Here is a 22,545-nt window from a genome sequence, read left to right as displayed (position 1 = left end):
TGTAAATGTTGCAGAGTTTAGTTTCGAATATGTGAAGGCAGGTGGACTATATCTAGTCCTAGCTGGAGTTCTGCTAACTTTAAATTCTGGTATCTAGGATTTCCTAAAATTGCAAGGCTTAAAAAAATTACCCTATTCACTCATATTACATTTCAATCTACTCTTGCATTATTTTCCACTAAGATAGTTTTTAATGCAATGTAATTTATAGCAAGTCCTGCATTTAATATTGCAATGTTAATATTGCAAGTTTTGTGGTTAGTCAAGAGATTGCTAAGAGAGGAATAAATAAGACCATTATTAAGTATGATATCAAGTTTTATTCAGTGTACCTATAGTTTAATTAAGACTTAAAACTTTAATTAAAGTTTATTAAGTTAATAAACAGTGTACCTACCTATATAGTTTAAGTTTAAGAAATTTGGCTCACAAAAGAAATCTTAATCGTTGTACTGTTGATATTTGGCTCTGTTGACTAATGAGTTTGCCGACCCCTGACCCAGTGTGATGTATGTTTAGATGCTGTTAATCTACAGGAGTGCCAAATCTGACATGAAAATATCTTTTCAAATAGTATATACAAGCAGGAACCAGCAAAGTTTAACAGGAGGCATCTCATTCCCCCCTCCCATTAGTTCCTCTTTCTCTTTCCTGAAAGCTCCCACTGCCTCTTCCCTTTCTCTGCTTCCTTCTCCTCCCCATGCAACAGCCAACCTACATTTAACTGCCCCCATATCTTCAGCTTTCCCTCTCCCCCTTCAGCAGCCTCTACCAAGAAAATCTATGGCCGAGTTATGTGGTGCTGGCTACTGGGCCAGGCCCACTTGCATGGGACTTGTGGGGTGTTACCTCTAACCCCTTCCCTATACTATTTCTCCTTTCCGTCCCCCTGGCAATCCCCATCTCCTCTCCCCTTCCCCTGCCTCATTTGTCAGCTTTTCAACAACCAACCTTTTATTCGCCCCTCATCTTCAATTATATTTATTATTTATTTACTTCATTTATCCCCCACCTTTCTCCACAGTGGGGACCAAAGCAACTTACATTGTTCTCCTGTTCGCCTACCCCTTTTTTATCTGCACAACATTGTGAGGTAGGTTAAGCTGGAAGCATGTGACTGACCCAAAATCATTCAGTGAGCTTTCACAGCAAGATGGGGATGTGAATCTGGGTCTTCCAGACCCTACTCTGAAGCTGTAACTGCTATACCACACTGGCTTTCAAAGTGTGGCTGCTGTTGAATAGTAGCAAGCAGCCAGGCCTAGTTGAGTCATATGAGTCTGGTGGTATCTAGTTATTCAGAAGTTGCGGCCAGGCCTAAGTTTGCCAACCTCTAGGTGGGACCTGGAGGTCTCCCAAAATTACACCTGAACTCCAGATTACAGAGATCTGTCCCCCTGGAGAAAATAACTGCTTTGGATTCTAAGGCATTATTCTCAGCTGAGGCCTCTCCCCTTCTCAAACCTCAGACAAAATCTCCAGGAATTTCCTAACCTAGAGCTGGCAATCCTAGTCAGGCCTGGCCCCAAGGTACCCTCCCTCAAAGGCCAAAATAGGCCTGGAAAGGGCTCTGCCCCATTCTTTTACTGACAGAACCAAGCCTTGGAATGCTGTGGGTGCCTAGAAACAGCCACTTCTTTTGTCATTTTTTTGTTTTTTAAACACCAGTATATATATTTTTTTAATTTCACATTTTTCTGCAAACCTGGGGGCCTTTTCAGGTTTGTAGAAAGATCTGTCTTGCCCATTCACAGCTGCAATCACTGGATTTAAGTATCCAAAGATTTGGTCAATTTCAATATTAGAATATAAGATGATGATGATGATGTGTATTTTAGGCCAAAACACAGTGTCCCTCAGGACTGCAACAGAAGTCTTCTCAACTCATCTTTGAAGAAAGCACGCTTCTGTTAAATCAGAGCCCACACAACAGTGAAGGAAAAGACTGGAATTCCCAGAATGTTTCCATAAAAACAAAACTCAACAACATTGAAAAATTTCTGTATTTGGAAAAGTACTGTCAGCCAAGAAAAAGAAAGTATGAGGATGACCCAGAAAAAGCAATGACAGCCAATACAGCAGAAATGTAATTATTTTGGAAGCCATGTTTTGTAAAATCTGCTGAGAAAAGTCTTCTTATGGTGTAAGAATGCCCTGTATGAAGAAAATAGAATACCTTCCTACAGTTCTTATGTCTTTAAATTAAAACCCTCTAGAATAAATCCCCCCCTGAAAGTTACCAATGTTATTAAAGGTCATAGAATACCATCACTTTGCAATATCACTGTTCTGTTGACTCTCTGCTCCTTTCCTACCTTATGTTGGAATATAAACAATTTTTCATCATTATAAAAGCTGGACAAATTTGAGATTTGTTTTAGTTTAAATTTATTGTTTTTGCATACTGGAGTTCAAATTATTGAATGCCAATCGTATATTTTGAAAACAAATAAAAACTTTACAAATTGAATTGGTTTACTGTAGCTAAGCTTCCATCTGAGAAATCAAATCGTAGGTGAAAGACTCAAGTATCAGACAAACTGAGAAGACTGTTTTTCACTTGATTCAAATTCTGTTTCCAGGTGTTTAGTGTGTCATACAGCTGTTGCCATTGTTGCTTTCCAAAGGTCCTGTATGTGCTGTTACTAAATGAAAATAAATTCAAAAAGGAATTAACATGGCAATTATGCTAAAGCTGCACTTCCAAAAATTATTTGCTATTATTGTATACATCTATTTAGAAGAGGGGAAAACAGGATCGCAATACTTCATGCAGGGAAAAAAACACATTTCTACTCTCTGTACCTAATGTTTTATATTGTCAGCTAGTCTGGTATTCCGTAGACATCACCAGGATTAAAAAAAAGACAGAACTCATTAGTATTCTTCCCACTGTTTAGCCATTAAATGAAATGTGCTGGAAAATAGGACTCTTTCATTAAATAAGCTAATCACGTTCAGTCTGAGCTTTAATAAAATTATGATAAATAGCAACTATTTAACTACAGGCAACAGATAGGAATATCTTGCTTCTAGTTAAAATATTAAACAGATGTATAAGCGTTATAATTAGCACTGGACTAAGTCACTCCACAGAAAGATTTAAGGCTCACCTGACTACAACTTTTCTCTGTGTTTGATCAATTTTGCAATTCACCATTTTTGTCTTTACAGCTGCAGAAAAAGAAATATAAGTTAAGAAATGCCTTTAAAGTTATTAAAAAGTTAAGTGATATGAGTTTCTGAAATTCTCTTAGAGTAGGTCAGTATAAATATACCCTCCTGAAGTGTGTTCTATTTGGTTATTTCAATCGAGCAAGCAGAGAAATTGATGTAACAAGGAAGTCATTAACAAATATACTATAAACTTTTACAAGTGTCTCTCTCTACACAATGTACCCAGTTTAAATTTAAAAAAATTAAAATATTATGTACGTTGTAATATCAAAGCTATATAAAAAGATTTTGCAGAATGCACATCTATTGTTAAGCATATATCCATTTAAAATAGGCCACATGCTTAACTACTAGGAGCGTTTTTTAATATGAGCCACCTATTTCTTACCGTCTATGACAAATGCTTCTACATCATCAGCTCCAATCTGAAGTTCTTGCTGCATGGTGTCAAATGAGATTTCCTTGTTTTCTACCGCCATTCCCATAAAGGTGAGCAGTCTCATTTTTGCCATATTATGTTCATGTAATAAGCCTGCATTATAGAAAACAAATATAAGTTTTCAGCAGTAAATGCTAATAAGAAACAAGATGTGTTAATATTTCATTACATATGTTTTAGGATAATGTCCAGTTTCTTAGGTTGCTTTGAACCAGTTTCTTAGGTTGCTTTGAACCTCTAACATAAACAAAACTACCCCCCATAAAAATACCAACCAGCCAGAGGGGCAGTGTTTGTGGGGAAGGAGTAGATGCAGCCTGGTAGAAAGAGTGTTTGTCATTTTTATCACCTCTGATAGTACTTCCTATATTGGCCTGTATCAACTTAATTTTAAGCCTGAGCACTGCTCGAACACCAGTATAAAGTTGTCACTACACCAGCACAGCACCATACTGTGGGTCTGTGCAACTCAAGGCTCTAAAGCTGACTGTAGTCCTGAGTTTTGCAGCTTCTTGGGGAGAATTCCAAAATAGTAAATTGCCCATCCTGCACAACGGTGCAACAGGCTTGCGTTTTGCAACAGTCTTCCCCCAAAAGTCACAGGTGTACAGTGGAGCTGGTACTATTTTTCCAGCCTCTTGCAGTCAACCAGTCATGATACGTGGCTTGCCTGTGCCTGAAATTCCATCAACATATGAACTGCTGGAATTATTGGGATATGATCTACAATGAACTAAGGCTGATATTACAACAAAATATCCCTAAATCAACAGAAATGATGCTGTTGAGTATAATACCAGATACCATAGTGACCCAGAGACCATTTTTGATGTATGCCACCATTGCCGCCAGAATGGTATACGCTAGGAGATGGAAAATGACGGATATACCAAACAAATCGGAGTGGATTGAAAAAATGATGGAATTAGTAGAGATGGCAAAACTTACGGCATTGATAAATCAAAAGGATGACAATGAATTTGCAAAAGAATGGGAGGCATGGACTAATTATTGCAGAAATGAACTTAAATGTGATATTAAGAAATATATTTTGATCTAATTCAGTGTGGATATATTCAACATGGATGTTTTGGTTACAATTGAATTAGACATATAACACAAAGAGAGAAACAATGCTAAATAAAGGGTTAGAGGAGGGGAGAGGGGAAGTTAATGAACTATACTTTTTGATATGTGAACTGGAATGTATAATGATTTGGAAAAAATAAAAAAAATTATTAAAAAAACATATGAACTGCTGGGAAAGTAAAACCCATTTAAAAAAAAAACTTGCAAGCTTACCAAGAACAGAAATTGTGGGGGGAGAAGGCAGATACCAGGATGGATGTGTAAAGACTACTATGGTTTGGGGAAACAGAAAAAAGGAGGAGGTAACAAAGAGAACAGAGAACAGGTAGAGACCTGGAGCATGAGGACAAGTACATGTTTGTCAACTTTTCAAATGACCAGCTGCAATGCTTGTAAACTGTGTGATGCTTTACTGGGTTCAACAGAAGACTCTTTTTTTACTGGTCTATTGGCAACCCCAAGCAAAGAAAAAAAAGGGATGGCTTCTGGTGGTGTGGAAAGGAAGACGGAGGTCACAAAACGAGATACGCAAAAATCTGTGCAGTGAGAAAAAAAGAGTGGGAGATTCAACTGATGTGGGTGGAGAAACATGGTGTTAGAAGGGAAGGCAGCACAAAGAAATCTGTGGTGGTCCAAAGGAAGGAAGAAGAAAGCCGGTGATAGGGTGCAGACAGAAAAAAAAATCGTTATTACACAGATTTGGGTGGAGACCCCTATAAGGTGAGGAAACACCAGGAGATACAGACAGAAGGAAGAACTGCACGATGGACAGAATGAGGGAGAGAAACTCATAATGTATAGAACAGAAAGGACAGCATGCTGTGGTGTGCACACTGCACAGCGAAAAAGAGGGTTAACCTAGAATGGGCTATGTAACTCAATTTTTTTTTGCAGACAAAATAGTAGTATGGGCTTGAGTTAATAAAACTAAGAGGCATGACAGTTATTCAACACGCACCTGTCAGGATTTAACTGAAAGCAGAATCTGATTTCTGTTTTGTAACAGAAAAGCAGCCAAACATTCATGTGGACTCCCTACTGCTTTTGAGACAGATGTTTAAGTGAACGTCATTAACTTCCCTTATAGTGATTTACATTAACATGCAACCTTTTTTGCACTCTACCATCTCTCCACAGCACTGAATGAGAGCTAGCATAGAGCTACAACCTGCTGTCCTTTCTCCTACGAAGCAGATGTTATTTAACAAGAAGAAACAACCTCACTCTACAGACATCAAATATGCTATAAGAATTTAGGAAAGAGGAAACTCAGAACACAAAACACTCTTAAGTGTTATTTGTCAGTCCATTCTAAGGGGTCCAGGTTTCAAGATTCAACCCTAAATGCCCTAGTTCTTCAGGGACTTACAGAAATTACTGCAATCATTATTTATAAAGATACATTTTAATTTCCTACCTGATGTTACTTGTCTATTAGTTTACACTTGACTCATTAATATGAATCCTTGTGGGTGAGGGGAGGAGGAAGAGGGCCGTTATGGCCATCTTTTAAAATTCTGTCCAAGGGTTAACTATTCCCAGGACTTTGGGCAAACTTCTGATGTTCCCAATATATAAACAGAAAACAAAAGTAAAAGTTACATGTACACTTTTTAGTCAAAGGTTTGCAAACTACATCAGAAATTTGAATAAGGTTTCAGCAAAAATGCATGGACAGGATAACCAGATTGCTCAACAAATATTTATATTTTGAATTAATAACATTGTTACACTAATAGAAGAGCAACGAAGCACATTACTACCAGACATAATGTTGTGTTAATTAGGAGTAATTATGATGCAGGCTATTTATCTGGCACAGTTTCAACAAAATGTGATCATCATAACTCAAGCGAATGGGAAGCTCCAGAAACTACTGCTAACTGGCTTTAATAGAAATCTACAAGCTCCAAAAATCAATTAGTGCACATAAACTCTAATTAACAAATGCAAATGAAGTGTTAATTACCATTCTAATGTAAAAAGGTTGCCCGTACTACCAGATTAAATGTGAACACGTTAGGGCGATTCACAGTTGACATACGGCAATACAACTGTTGGCCTAACTTGTCAGCATTAATAGAACAAATTGTAACAAACTGATGCCACCTGTGGAAGCTCTTACTAAACAGATTTTGCAGCTTCATGGACCTTGTGATGAATTTTGAACAAAAACAGGATTAGCTGGTTGATTAAAAAAAGAAAAAGAGAATAGACCAGTTTGAAATTAGGGACTGCAGCAAGCTGATCATGTAGGGTATTCCTTACAACTTTTAAAAAATAAAAACTCTAATTTAGTTTATTGGGTTATCCAAAAAAAAAATTTTTTTTTTTTACAAGAAGACAAAGGGTACAATCCAATGTACAATTAAGCATGCTTAATTCCTACATGGGGAACAATACCTAAATACACTTAACCAGACATAACCTAATGCATAGCAATGTATTAGAAAACTCAGTTACTGAGAACATCGTTTTCAGGATTCTACCTCAATCCATTAAGCCAAAGACAGAGCCACTGTTAACTGTGGACCTAAAATTTTGTTTTAAAAATATATTATACCCTTTTCTTGTATGCTGTCAACATGTACTGTCACTTAAACAGCTTTATGGAAACATTTATTCATTACCAGTATATCTAAACCTTAATGCAGTAATATAAAAGCCTGCACCATTGAACAATTTCTGCATTGTCACTGACCCTTGTCCCAAAATGCTGCAATACAGAAAAAGTAATTTTCATGCATACAATAGCTTATGAACCAGTGCTCCTTTGAAACAGTCAATTACACATCAATGGGGGAGTACCAAAGTGTTAATTACTACTCCTTTTTCCACAGCGCGTAAATAAAAGGGTGCTGACATTAACATTCCATCACAAAGCTTCATTCTAGGAAACATTAACCGGGATAGCATGTGGTTTGTTAAGACTAATGAATATGCAAAAAAAATTAAAACTTGCGCTTAAGAACACTTGGAAGCACTCTCTCTTATTGTACTTCATCTTTGTTGCAAAGATCTGGTTGATTCACAGCTTGATCCCATTCAGAGCTTTGGTGGTAGTACATGCGGTCAAGCCAAAGCTGATTTATGGCAACCTTGTGGGGATTTCAAGGGAAGAGATGTTTGGAGGTGGTTTGCCATTGCCTGCCTTTGCATAGCGGCCCTGGACCTCCTTGGAGATCTCTCATCCAAATACTAACAAGGGCCAATGCTGCTTAGCTTCTGAGATCTGAGAAGATCAGGCTAGCCTCGGCTCCTAAAAGAACATCTTATCCATGACAAGGTAGCAGAGTTTGCACATCTACCAATCCGTTTCTTGGCTATACATTTTTATACCTTACAGCAGTGGTTCCCAAACCTTTTGGGCCACAGCTCCTTGGTTCCACAAACTCAACCCCAGTGCCCCCTACCCTATCCTATAAAAAGTATTATTCAAAATAGGGGTTTGAACTAAATAAGATAATAACATATGATAAAATTTCAAAGTAACAATTAATTGCACATCTATTCAAAATCAAACTTTTTAGTTGAAATTTATTCAACAAAACTGATGAACCTGATCCAGTGGTACCAGCTCTTCAAAGTCTGGGGGGGGGGGATTCTGATAAGTTTCCACCAAATTTGCCAGCATGGTGCCATAGCTTGATCGATTGTAAATTAGTGAACAACACAGTTGAAGGGACCAGCTTCTAGTTCCCGCCTGCTGCCCCCTTGCCTCTTAGTGCCCCCTTAGGTAATCCTGCTGCCCCCCCAGGGGGTGGTACTGCCCACTTTGGGAACCACTGACAGAGAAATGGGTCTATACCACAGTCCTTTGAATGGATGAACACATGAAGCTGCCTTATACTGAATCAGACCCTTGGTCCATCAAAGTTAGTATTGTCTACTCAGATTGGCAGCGGCTCTCCAGGGTCTCTTCACATCACCCACTTGCCTAGTCCCTTTAACTGGAGATGCCGGGGTTGAACCTGGGACCTTCTGCATGCCAAGCAAATGCCCTACCACTGAGTAATGGAATGGGTGAGCCCATGATTAAACCACACTCATCCTTGTTACTACAAATTGAGGGTTGTTTGTGGTGTCTAAATGAAGACTATATTTCAAGATTCACAGGTTCTGTGTCTTACTATTAAAGTTAATTGATTCACTACCACAACATTAAATGATGACCTGTATACATGAGAAGCAGTCAAAAGACATAGAGATCTCTTCTCAGTGCAATGCAAAAGGAAAGTGGGCATCTCATTTAGAGTAAGCAATTGTCGTTTCAGTGAAGGGGAATAAGACTTCTAGAAGTGTTTAGATGTTCCATATAATGGGAAGGAAGCAGACAGGATAGACCCCTTTTGCTGTTCTAGACTTCTCCAAGCAGCAGAAAGCCATCTACTCAGTGGTGTACCTGATTCTCAACTGGTTAAAGAATTTGAAGAAAATGAGGGTAGATAGCTGGATTTTACAGCAAAAGGGCCAATCTGCCTTTAAAAGCCCCCTGCAGGCACCCAAGTGTAAGGCATCCCTCAACTGCTGAGCAGACAAATCCACAAACAGAACTGAGGAACCTAAAGGTAAATACCAAGTGTCAACATAGTTGAGAGTCCTTCCATTATACCACAAGAGCCAATAGGAGATCTTCCCTTAGGACAAGGCCACACTAGACTGACATCTGAGCTATACCACAGAAAAAATAATCAGAGATACATGAAAATAAAAACTTACCAAGAGAATCAATGAAGTCCTTGTTGTTTTGATAAAACCGGACATAGGATGATAACTTGGCACTGACAAAAATAGTCAAAAGCTGTAAAGGAAAACATCAGTAATCAGATTAGTTTGAGTAGGATAAAATTAAAAATTAATGTAATTCTTCAAGTGTCTCATAGATGTCTAACATCAAGAATGGACATTTGCAATGCCTAAACAAAATTAGGGGTACCTCACCCAGTACTCTGTTCCTAACAAAAGGCAACCAGGTACCACTGGAAAATCACAAGCAAGATATGAAGGACCTTATAGTTGAAAAGTAGAATATAAATCAAATAAATAAATGGAACTACACCCCGCATTTGTTATTCATATTGAGAAATATGCACCCTCTGACCATGAAGGTTTTATGTCTAGCTATTAAGGCTGTTCACCTATTGTCCATGAATTCCTCCTTTAGAAAGCTGGTGGCCACTGCAGTATTTTTGTGGCTGTTAATTCCATAATACAATCATGCATTAAGTAAAGCTCTCTCTTTTGCCTGTCCTGGCTATATTCTAAATCTTCTTAAGTGAAAGACCCTAAATTCTAGTATGCCAACAGCAAAGGAAAAAATTCACTCCGGTCATAACTTCTCTAAATCCAGATCCTTCTATTAGTTCTCTATTTCCTAAACTTTTTTTAAAAATCCAAATTCTAGATTTTCTATATAGAGACAGGACTGCCGCTACTTGACCTTGTTGGATGCTCAGCTCTGTGTTTTTCTCAGCTTTGCAGTGTTCTGCATTGCATCCTGCTTCTGAGTACCCACCCGCTCATTCCCACCTCCAGATCATTTATGAATAATTTACATAGCAGCAGTTACAATAAAGATTAACATAAGAACAGCCCTGCTAGATCAGACCAGTGCTCCAGCATCCTGCTTCACAGTGGCCAATCACAGGCCCCAGGAAGTTTTAGGACCAGAGTCTGGAAGACCTATTGTTGTCCTTGATTCTTGAGGAATTCTATTGGCAACTGTCTATTTATTCCTATCATTTGTTTTTCCTCTTTATCCGGTCAGCAATCCATAAGATAGTTTCAGAGGGCAGCTTTGCTGGTCTGCAGTATAACATCTAGATTGGAGTCCAGTGGTACCTTAGAGATCCAGAAGTGTTTCAGAGTGCAAACTTTCGAGAGTCAAAGCTCCCTTTGTCAGACACAGACACGTGACTAATATGTCTGAAATTCTTCTGGGTTCTAAAGTGCTACTGGACTAAAACCTAACAATCCATAAGAGGATCAGTTGGAAATATATTTGCAAGGTGAGACTGAAAATGAAGCTGGAACCGCTGTCCTATTTAAAGGTAACTATGAATTTCTTTTTTGGGGTGCTGATCTCAACTGGGGGATATAAACTCTTTCTACAGTCTTCTGCATTACGGTCATATGTAATGAACAAAAATCTCTGTTAATGGGATTTTACCAGTCTCCAGGCCATATTTTTTTCTGATTTGGCACACTCCTTTCAACTACTCTAGATTTTTTTTTTAAGGGAGTAGAGGAATATCACTTGTTTTAAAGAAACCGTGTGAAAAGCTTTGGGCTTTCTCTGACCATTTTTTCTCCCAAGAAAACTTCACATGATCCTAAGATGGTATGATGGCACAAGACGACTGTAAAATCAGATAACCACAATCTGAATGAGCCCTAACCACAATCTGAATGAGCCCTTAGATGAAGTAGAAATATATGCATATTGAGACAGTCTATAGTGAACATGTACCTGACTGACATATCAAATAATTTTTGATGCATTAGAGGTGGGCAAACCAAAGTAACTTGTGAACTGAAAACTTACTATATATGGCATAATTGAATACTTACATCATGAATAAGTTCTCCTTCCAAAAACTTGACTGGTTTTAAGGTAAGAAGATGATCAAAAAGAAAGGTAGTTGGATCCTTCAATGCACGGACAATGCACCTAATTAGAAAATAAGGGCGTCCATACTTAACAATAATTAACAAATTCAAATAACTTTATTGGCATAGTATAGTTTGTAAAAATAGATAAAGGAATAAAAGAAATATATATATTTTGAATAAAAGAAATATATATATTTTTAAATAGAGTCTAAGCATAATTCAATCCTTGGTGATGTGGTCCTTCTTCAGACTAAATTCCCATTGATTGGCCGCTATCATCAGGAATCTTGCCACATTTTCAGTGATCTGTGAATCATGATCAGCTAATAGTTTGTAAAGTGTTTTTCTGCTGTTTAGAGAGGAGTACAGGACTAGAGGTTTTATAAGGTTTTCTCTTGAGGTGTCATATAGATGGCAATCCAGAAGTATGTGGGACAGAGTCGGGACAAAATAATTAACAAATACTTTTAGTTTGTGTCATCAGTCACATACAAAATGTCCAAATGTTTGAGAACTCAGGCAGTACAGTTACCACCTTTGCAACAACATACAGCATACCATGAACATGAGCGGGAGAAGGATGTAATTTTGGACTGCATTTTAAAGGTTCTTTGGAGCATTCATATCACAGCAAGGCAGAAAGAAAGTTTTTCCCATTACCTGTGAGCATCAACTCTAGCCTGAGAAGCATTGTCCTCTGTGTAACTTCCCAGCAACTCTACCATTACTTTTGCTGCATTGTCACTGTGGAGAGAAAAATTCCTTTGAAAATCATTTTAACAATATACTCAAATAATTAAAGCCACTAGCAAGTTATGAAATGAAGTGAAAAATGCAAGTGAATGGTTTTGACTGTCATTTGTAGCAAAGTGGTAAAGGACCAACATTCAGACTCTTAAATGTTGATTTCATAGTTCAGTTTATACCTTTAGAATAATAAATTATCTGCCAGTTACAGAAAGCCCTCCCTCAGGTGAAAACTTCTTTACACAAATTAGTATAAATTCATACAAAGGCAAAGTAAGGCTGGGATTTGTATAAAGGAGAATATATAGTCTTGGATGATTACACCCATCTTTAACTTGAAAACCCACGACTTTTAACTTTAACTTGAAAACCCACGACTTTTAAAATGGAATTGAAGCGTTTCTGTTCAATAATACAATAATTAGTACACTGCTAATTAAGCAGAGGCAAATGCTAAAAATGCTTAATGTATCATCTGGCCTGCTTACGGACCATTTTGACCCAGTTGCTGTGATGGCAATTGACAGGATCCTGGGATTGAGTGATTAAAATATAAAATTTGTGCCAGAGGATGTAGCGACGGCCACAGGGGATTAGACAGGTTGATGAAGGACAGGTCTATCAGTGGTGAATAGCCATCATGACTAAAGGGTACCTCCATATTCAGAGGCAGTAAACCTCTGAATACCAATGCTAGTTGTTAGCCTTCCAGAGTAAGTAGTTGGCTACTGAGTAAGACAGGAAGCTCTTCTTCTTATAATATGTAAAGGCCACCACTGGTGCGCTGGACCCTTGCCCACCCTCGATGCTAAAATCAATGTAAGGTCCACATTAATGAGCCCAATGTGTAAGAAGTCTTGATGGGTAAGATGGGGTGATGTGTAAGAAGTCTTGAGCTGCTGCCTGACTACTGTGGTCCAGTTGCTAAAAGTGAATCAATTCAAACAGAACCCAGATGAGACAGAATGAATGCTGGTTGGGAATGCAGAGATCTTGAAGGACACTGGGCTTCCCACTTTCAGTGGGGTTCAGATGACCCTCGCGGACTCAGTCAAGAGCCTAGGGGTCATACTGGATCCTGCACTGCTGCTGGGGAAGCAAGCTCCCATGTTTCTGTCATTTTGCAAACTGCGTAAAACAGAACTGTTCGGGGGCATTTATATAAAGGCAATAGGGCTTTAAAATAAAACCGTTCAGAAAGGCACTCTTATAAGAGTAATGGGATAGTGGGCTTTCACTGCATTTTATACTTACGTAATACCATTTTCTGCTTTGTTTAACATGTATAATACTTTACGCTTTTAGATTTATGTAATCCTACTCCTTTTATTTATTTAAAACATTTATATGCTGCCTTTTCACCCAATTCAGGGTCCCCAAGGTAGCAAGCATTAAAACAGAACATTAAAAGATTTGAGACACTAAAAAGCATTTAAAATACAAAATATATAAAATACTTAAAACAAATAATACATAATAAAAACACAGAATGCACGAACAGGGAGAAACGGTAATAAAAGTTAGTGAGAAAATGCCAAACAAAAAAGGCTTCATCCGCTGACGGAAGGCAACAATAGAGGGAAGAGGGCAACTCTCCCTGAGGAGGGAATTCCAAAGTTGCAGAGCCACAACTGAGAAGGCTTTCTCTGGTTGCCAGCTGTCTAGCCTCAGATGGAGGGAACATCTGAAGCAGGGCCTCTAAAGATGACTGGAATGGATGGGTAAGTTCATGTGGGAGAAGGTGGTTCTTCAGTTATGCTGGCCTCAAGCCACACAGGGCTTTAAGAGCCAACGTAGACAGAACAAGGCTGGAGTGATATTGTCCCTACGAGCCACTCCACTCAGCATTCTGTATCAAGTGTCACTTCCACACAGTCTTCAAGGGCAGCCCCACATAGAGTGCACTGCATTAATATAATTTAGATGCTACCAGGGCATGCACCACAGTGGCAAGATCTTTCCTGCCCAGGCAGGGCCAAAGCTAGCTTATCAGCTAAAGCTGATAAAAGCTACCCCAGCCACCACTCCACCTGTTTATCCAACTGGAGGCCTGGATTTAGCAGCACCTTCAAGCTAAGAACCTGCTCCTTTAGGGGTAGCCCAACCCCATTCAGAACAGGGGATAGTCCCATGCCTGGATCAGACCTTATCCCCACTAGTAGCACGTGTTTTGTCGGGATTAAGTTTCAGCTTGTTCACCTGCTTGCAGGCACATGTTTACATTGCTTATTAGATGTTTCAACTATTAACTGCATTAATTTATACTGTGTAATCTACTTTGTCTCAGTGAGAAAGGCAGATTATAAAGTAAATAAATATAAATAAATAAAATTAACATGTTCCAGTATTTAGTGTTGATTACCTCTTTTTGTAGTCCACTAGCGCATCATATAACAAGCGAAGAAGAGTATGTTTTTTTTCTGTGTTGAGGTTCCAATCTGAAATCCATTTTCGAACCTACACATAAAGATTTTAAACACAAGCTTTTAAAAATGGATTGGCTGTTGAGAAAAATGAACACCGTTTCAACTTTGAAATGTAAGTATATTTTAAAACCCATCATGAGGACGTGAAAGTTAGAAAATATTGTTCTACATTTCAAATTAAGGGCAGCAACCAAACAGAGGTTTGGGGGATCCAAAGAACCACATACAATTAGTTCTAAGCACCATAAGCCCCTTTTGGCTTGGGTTTCTCAAAGCAGTAGCCTTCTACGCCAACACAGTAGTACAATTCTGAAAATGAGGGGAATTTCCGGAGCAGTATGTAATACACCGTGGGGTTAAGCAGTTCAAATTAAAAATCTATTAGGTACATCTTAGCTCTTAAACATGCCCACATTAGGTCTTTGGATTCCCGACAATATTTATGGCTTTACGGTTTCCTTTAAAAAGATCTTCTGGATCCTGGAATGTAGGAGAAAGAACTGCATCAAACAGACACGTACATCAAAACAAGACAAAAAAGTATATGATAATATAAAAGATTCCCTTGACCAAGAAGTTATACACAATGAAAGTGCAAAAACTGCTCACCTGCTCCAATTCAGTTGGAATGTACTGTATAGCACCGCAGGTGGACGCTACTTTAACAAGGCTGCAGTAGACTGTATACCTGGCAGGGGTATTCTTATCCATGCCATGGAAGAGATTACTCAGCCTAAGCAATAATGAAAAGTCAATTAATTTTTCTCAGTGTTTGTAATTCATTAATGGAAAGAACATACAACAAACTAAGCCCCACTGGAATAGCTACAAGCATTTAAACTTTAAAACCAACAGGTATGCCACATCATTGAATTCTGTATCAAATAATCTGCACTCAGATTTTTTAACTGAGCTCCAGAGTCTCTAGCAGTCCTATTTTACTGATAGAAGAGTCTTGAGTCATCAAAACATTCCATGCAGATGAGAAAAGTGCAATTGCCACTGGGACAAAATGATAGGATCCAACTCAATTTACGTATAATTGCATTATCAGATTCTGAATAGGTGCCAAAGTACTCATAATTCCTGTGTGTGTGTGTGTGTGTGTGTGTGTGTGTGTGTGTGTGTGCGCGCGTGCCATCAAGTCACAGTTGATTTATAGCGACCTCATAGGGTTTTCAAGGCAAGAGATGTTCGGAGGTGGTTTGCCATTGCCTGCCTCCACATCATGACTCTGGTGTTCCTTGGAGGTTGCCCATCCAAATACTAACCAGAGTCGACAAGATCAGGCTAGCCTGGGGCTATCCAGGTCAGGCTCATAATTCCTATACATTCTACCAAAGACAGTCTATCTCTTATCTATATTAATATTCATGAAGGACATGGTTTATTCCCTTTAACCACAGAAGGCACTCACAGCTGCAGTCTAAGAGATGGTCGTTCACCTTCCCGAAATTTGACCAGTTTCTCACATAGGCTTTCAATCAAAGCCTCTTGCTTGTCAGGTTCCAGAATAAGCAGCAGAGACACTACACTGTTCATCACACTTTCAACATCTACAAAGAAAACAAAAAGTATATTTGGCTACAGAAATAATTAAGAAAAATTTGTCCTTTCCTATAAGCATCCCAGCCATTATTACTTATGTTGGTAGCAAGATTTACAGAAAAGCATTTTCAGAATCATGGGCCTATCAAAAAATGCTTGTTATAAACTAACACCTTGGCTTCCACTGGCAGCTGCTTCCTTCTGCGCCCATCGGCACCCAGCCACTGTGCAGAAGAGGGAGAGACCATGAAGAAACTTCCACTGGCCTACTTAGATTTAAGAGCTGTATATGTCTGCAGCATGCCCACCTTGTCTTTAAAAGCATTTCACTCACTCAAAAAGAGAAAAATATTTCATAGGGATGTTTCTCAGTTCTCCCCAAAATTTCCAATTTTTCCATTGGAAAAATGGGGGGAAGCCTCCAAAAAAAGATGACCCCCCAAATTTTTTTACTGGTTTTTCCCCCCAGGCCTTTGCATCTCTAGATACACAGCTAGTGCTGTCACCATATACACTATTATGTACACATATTTGCTATCAAATTAACAACACTTGCAGATTACCTTGAAGAATGGAGTCTCTGTTTCTTAACTAGCAGATGCATTGTTTAAATCAAACTGCACTACTACCTTTAATTGTCAGCAATTCAAACATTTACTAATATCTTTCTAAACAAACCTTTATCATCGTCCTTTAGGCACACATCACAGGCTTCAATGATCTGAGCCAAGTCAATGTGAAGTCCTCCTTCAGAATTCTCTTCAGAGATCTCAGCTCCCTTAGATTTTAGGTAAGCCCTAAGTTCCGCAGCCTTTTAACAAAAGAGGAGAAGGGGCAATATAACAAGCAACTCATATAACACTTCAACAATCAAACACCTGCTTTATAATTTTATTCATAAACACTGTTAACAGAAAACAGAACCTATGCTATACAACACCACTTTAAGTACAGAAGTCTAAGAGAAAGATCACATCCAACCATTATAAATTAAAAGCCCTGGGGTAAATAAGATATTTTAAAATCCCAATGATTCAAGCACTATTTCCTATAATTTACAATCCTACTAGAAGAAGAAGAGTTGGTTTTTATATGCCGACTTTCTCTGTCACTTAAGGCAGAATCAAACCAGCTTACAATCACCTTCTCTTCCCCTCCCCACAACAGACACCCTGTGAGGTAGGTGAGGCTGAGAGAGCGTGACTAGCCCAAGATCACCCAGCTGGCTTCATGTATAGGAAAGGGGAAACAAATCCAGTTCACCAGATTAGCCTCCACCGCTCATATGAAAGAGTGGGGAATCAAACCCGGTTCTCCAGATCAGACTACACTGCTCCAAACCAGCGCTCTTATCCACTACACCACACTGACTGGAATCCAATAAAAAGGGATGATAAACAGATACTATGTGAAGGTTGTGGAAAGTATATAAAATACCATAATTCCTATTTAAGATCATAAGAAGATTCCAGCTGGATCAGACCAGTGGTCCAGCTAGAATAGTATCCCATCTCACACAGTGGCCAGAAGGTTACCCGGGAGGGCCAACAACAGTGCACAGAGGCCAAGGTCTCCCCCTGATGTTCCCTCCTGGCACTGGTATTCAGAGGTATTTGACTCTTCCCAATATAGAGGTCGAACAGTTTTTTAAATACTGTCTTGCTCCCCCCCCCCGGTGTGTGCATACATGTGCACCTCCATTTGGCTGATTAATAAATGACTCATCCAATCCTAGCCAGTCCTAGAACAGCATTTCCCATATGGCTACATTAATGTTTCCAAGGATCTAGCATGGACTTTAGAATAAAACTGAAGAAAAACACCAAAGCATTCATAGTGCCAAACTACAATCTAAGTTCATTTCTGAAGAGTTTAAACAACATATTTGCAGTAGTACGTTCAAGTGAACATGAACCAGAAGAACTCTGGGTTGAAACTAGAGATAATGGGCAAATACTATTTCTGTCGCCAAAAGACATGAAAAGGCTTGATGGATGAACGATGAAAAGAGGAAGACTGAACATGAGATGGATTGATTCTATAAAGCAAGCCACAACCCTGTGTTTACAATACCCAAATAAGGCTGTTAACAGTAAGATGTTTAGGAGGACATTAATTCATAGTGTCATGACTTGATGGCACTTGACACACACACATAGCATGGGCTCAGGTAAGTGATCTGCACAGAACTAGTCTGTGGAGTTGTATACCATGGCCTGTTGTAATATCCCAGCCATCAGTAGCAACATAAAGTGCTATATAACCCAGAAAGCGTAACAGGCTCCCCTGATTTCCAGGCCTCTCCCTGCACCTCTGAAGGGAGTAGTCACAGAGTATCTTTATCATCCCTTTTTTCGCATTCTTAGTTACTCCACAGCCACACTGTGATTATCCTGTTGCTTCTATCGGACCCAGAACTACTAATACGTACATACTAATATGTACACAGGGAAGGGAAATGCTGAGATACTCCTGGATGGGGACCAGAGAACTCCTGGAGAACACCCCCGCCCGACTTCGGGCCCTAGCTGCTTACAACCAGGGCCAATGTCAGTCTTTTTTGCGCCCTAGACAAGGCTAACTACTTGTGCCCCCCCCATTGCTAACCAATTTTCAAAAACAGATGTCTTGTAGAAAAAAATAAAAAGCCTGATACATTCCTACAAAAATTTTTATAAGATGTTATAATTAATTATTTTCCATAGCACTGTTGTGGCACTTATCTTAAAATAAAAAAATAAAAATTGTCAGTTGCATTTTTACCAAGAAACTAATCTTTTTAAAACTGTGTCCCCTGGCCAGTTCTGTGCCCCTCTGAGGTCCGCACCCTAGGCGACCGCCGAGTTCGCCTTAATGGTAGCACCGGCCTTGCTTACAACTGCCAACTTCTGTGTTCTAGTCAGGCCTACAATTTTAAGCACAATTTCTAGGACGCTGGAGCCAGTGAGACTGGCTCGGGCGAGTGCCTTTTTAGGATTGGCTGCAGGAGAAGCTGGGGAAAAGGTAATTGTTGAAGAGAGAATGAGCCAGCTAGGGACGGATGAAGTGGAGTGCCTCCACTAACTAAAGGGCACTTTCACACATGCCGAATAATGCACTTTCAATCCACTTTCAATGCACTTTGCAGGTGTTGACCTTACACTTTTATATGTATGGGCAGTCTGTGATTCTGCAGTGCAAAACTACTGTGTCTGGAAATGTTGATGAGTTGGAACGTGATTGGTCACGTTATTAACAGACTTGACTGCACTTTGAAGGTGGATTTCACTGTGTGAACTGGCAAAATCCACTTACCAACGATCGTTAAGGTGCAGTGAAAGTGGATTGAAAGTGCACTATTTAGGCTGAGTGAAAGCGCCCTAGTCAGGCCTGCAATTTTAAGCACAATTTCCAGGACGCTGGAACCAGCGCGACTGGCTCGGGCAAGTGCCTTTTTAGGACTGGCTGCGGGAGAAGGGGGGGGGGGAGAAGGTAATTGTCAAAGAGAGGAGGAGCCAGCCAGGGATGGACGAAGTGGAGTGCCTCCACCAGGGCCGGATTTAGGTTTGATGAGGCCCTAAGCTATTGAAGGTAATGGGGCTCTTCATATGTCCAGCTGTCCTTTGTCAACAACCAATTGTCGCTGTTTTTGTGTGTTGAATATATGCTATATGGTCATTTATGGACCTAATAGGTATCTAAAGCCATTTGCACATAACAAAATATGTATTTTATCAAAGTAATTGTTGACCTGAAATACAATTAAGACAACCAGCGATATTTTAGGGAGCAGGCGGGGCCCATTACTTACATCATAGGAGCCTACACAACACAAAACGCTGTTGCTGTAAGTAGGTTTTATTTTATTTGTTTTTTATTTTATATTTTGGAAATGTGCATCTAGTTTTTTTTTCCTTTAATTTTTTTTTGGGGGGGCCCCAAGAGAGTGGGGCCCTAAGCTACAGCTTGTTTAGCTTAGACGTAAATCCACCAACGGCAAACCGACTCGGCCCGTCCTGCTGCTAATAAGCAGCAACCGCCCGTCCCCAGCTCACTTCGTGCCTGGAACAGAGGAGGAGGAGCAGCGACTGCTACCGACTCTCCTCTCGCGGGTCTCGGGGGGGGGGGAGAGAAGGGACCGTTGCCCGCTTCCGCAGAGCGACCGTTGCCCGCCAACGGTCCGGTGGGGGAGGGGCAGCCTGACGCGAACCAGCCACCGACCTGATCTTCCTCAGTGATATCGATGAAAGCCGGGACGCTCATGGTCGCGGCGGCTTCCCTCCTCGCCCTCCACCACGCCAGCCGACCGGAAAGGCACGCCGCGCTCACTGCAGACGCACGCAAGTTCCGCTTCCGGGGCGAGCGCCGGCCCCGCGTTTCCGTTTGTGCGCGGTTGCCCCTTCCCCGAGCCTAGTCAGGATGAAGAAGGGGGGGGGGGAAAGCGTGTTGCGTGTTTGTGATTCCTAAATAGTCACTGCAATTCGGGTCGGAGCTGTCACTCGTGGTGCCGAGAGCCGTTTCCCGGACCCGCTCGTTGCGCGACCTTTCAAAAAAATGCCCTTGTGAACGCTGTTATTGCAAGACACAGGACGAAATAGTGTCTAAGATGATTTTTGGTCGGCACAAATTGTCCGTTCCCACTGCCAGGTATGCCGCTTTTTAAAAAAAAGAGAAGTAGTGTCCTGTCTCTTTGAGGCTTACTGCGTAGAAATGGGCAGTTGACGTTTCCATAGCATGAAGGGAAATAACTCATTCAATGTGAGTATCTCCAGGTGGGGCCTGGAGATGTCCTGGAATTGTGGCTGATCTCCAAACTACAGACATCAGTTTCCTGTAGAAAACGGCTGCTTTGGAGAGTAAACTCTATGGCAGAACCCAGCTGAAGCCCCTTCTTTCCCCAAACCTTCTACTCCTTGGGCTCCACCACCCCCAAATCTCCAGGAATTTCCCAACCTGCAGTTGGCAAGCCTATATCATTATTGGTGTGTTAAAGAGGCAGGGCATTTTTCCCCCTCCAGGCAGTTGGCAACCTTACTACTGACTTGATACAGCAAAAAGCAAAATATGTTGCAATGTTATGCACATTGATTTCAGATTACAATGTCATCCTAAACAAGACTACTTAGACTCTCATGTGTGTAGTGTTTGTTAAGTGCTGTCAAGTTGCTTCCGACTCATGGTGACCCTATGAATCAGCCAATGTCTTCCAAAACATCCTATCCTTAACAGCCTTGCTCCGGTCTTGCAAGCTGTGTCTTCCTTTATAGAGTCAATCCAGCTCATGTTGGGGCTTCCTCTTTTCCTGCTGCCTTCAACTTTTCCTAGCATTATTGTCTTTTCCAGTGACTCTTGTCTTCTCATAATGTGTCCAAAGTACGATAGCCTCAGTAATCTTACATGTGTCTAACCAATGGGATTTACTCCCAGGAAAGTATTCTTAGGATTGCACTGTAAATCTTAGGTTTCACAATGAACATAGAAAGAATAACATCCAGAGGGATGTCTTTTCCTGTAACAAATGCAGTTAAGAGTTGTTCACTCTTATTTAAACAGTTCCATAATCTAAGACATGAAACTAATACTGCTGTTGTTAGTTTTGGAAATAAGTTTTGGATGACTTCACAGTGTAATTTTTCTTGGCTCATACATGAAAGATTCTGCAGAAAATTTGTAATTACACTAAATGGTGGGTGTATTGTTGATTTATTTCATTCGTGCTTCTAAAATATAGCCGCCAATTCAGAATATGCATTTGTCAGAGCTGTGCAGTTTTGTCATCTTCTAGTATAATTGTAGGAATAGTGGCAATTTTTGTGCTCACTAGTATTTAATGTCTGAAATAAATGTTAGGATTAAGCTTGTCATAAAGTGTCAGCTGTCACTTGGAATATTCCAGACTCCTTGTTGTCTGTCAGGCTATCTAGGTCTCTACCTATCACCAGAGCAGCAGGCAGGGATAACCACAAGCAACTTGAGGGACTACCCTCAAGCCAGCTATTTTGCAGGAGCAAGTAGCCGCCTGCAAAAGGGGCTTTTCTGGTCCAAATGGCTTTGGGAGGTAATGTCAGCTCTGCCCCTGGGAATGCCCCCCCCCCATCGACATCAGAAAAATGCTTCCGGGGAAGCAGCTCTGGTGCTTGAGGCTTGCGCTGCTGTATGCCTCCCTGGAGCCAACGTAATGTCCCTGCATCAGTGTCTGTGCCCACTTAGTCGGCGCAGGTGGCACTTACGTTGGTGTAGGGGTCATGCCAGCTCATGAGCAGCTCCGCTCCTCCTTCAGGATTGCTTGGTTAAGCCTTAACACAGAGATATTTTTACAAAGATCATGGTCCCAACAGAGGTATGTGTGCTGTGCTCAAAAGTTCCTTCCTTGTTTTTTTCTGCATTGAATGACTTATATTTACACAGCCAGGGAAAAGTGGGACACCCAATTCCACCCACCTCCTCTAAACAGAAAGGAGTGAACAGGAGGACTCTAAAAAGAAAAGAGAAAAAAAAAGGAAAGCTGAAAGAAGAGGTAATAATAAA

The 22,545-nt window shown here is 40.2% G+C and overlaps 2 protein-coding genes across 2 annotated transcripts in view; one reads left to right on the top strand and one right to left on the bottom strand.

The window, feature by feature from the left end:
• CCDC73 (coiled-coil domain containing 73) overlaps positions 1-2,090 on the top strand; it is a 68,188-nt gene extending 66,098 nt beyond the window's left edge. The window contains exon 15 of the mRNA XM_056851934.1: positions 1,839-2,090. Coding sequence (XP_056707912.1) covers positions 1,839-2,090 — 252 coding nt within the window. The remainder of the gene's footprint in view (positions 1-1,838) is intronic.
• Positions 2,091-2,371: 281 nt separating this feature from the next.
• EIF3M (eukaryotic translation initiation factor 3 subunit M) lies at positions 2,372-20,321 on the bottom strand. The gene is made up of 11 exons (XM_056851657.1): positions 20,239-20,321; positions 16,717-16,849; positions 15,908-16,046; positions 15,100-15,223; positions 14,427-14,521; positions 11,978-12,061; positions 11,276-11,375; positions 9,425-9,506; positions 3,566-3,709; positions 3,114-3,174; positions 2,372-2,645 (listed from the first exon to the last, which is right to left on the bottom strand). The coding sequence occupies exons 1-11, from the start codon at positions 20,278-20,280 to the stop codon at positions 2,525-2,527; spliced, it is 1,125 nt and encodes a 374-aa protein (XP_056707635.1). The 5' UTR covers positions 20,281-20,321; the 3' UTR covers positions 2,372-2,524.
• Positions 20,322-22,545: the final 2,224 nt, after the last annotated feature.

The sequence above is a fragment of the Euleptes europaea genome, chromosome 6 (genome assembly GCF_029931775.1).
Source record: "Euleptes europaea isolate rEulEur1 chromosome 6, rEulEur1.hap1, whole genome shotgun sequence".
In the NCBI taxonomy this organism is placed as follows: domain Eukaryota; kingdom Metazoa; phylum Chordata; class Lepidosauria; order Squamata; family Sphaerodactylidae; genus Euleptes; species Euleptes europaea.
The sequence above is the reverse complement of the archived record's forward strand: the minus strand, read 5'-3'. Positions and strand labels throughout refer to the sequence as shown.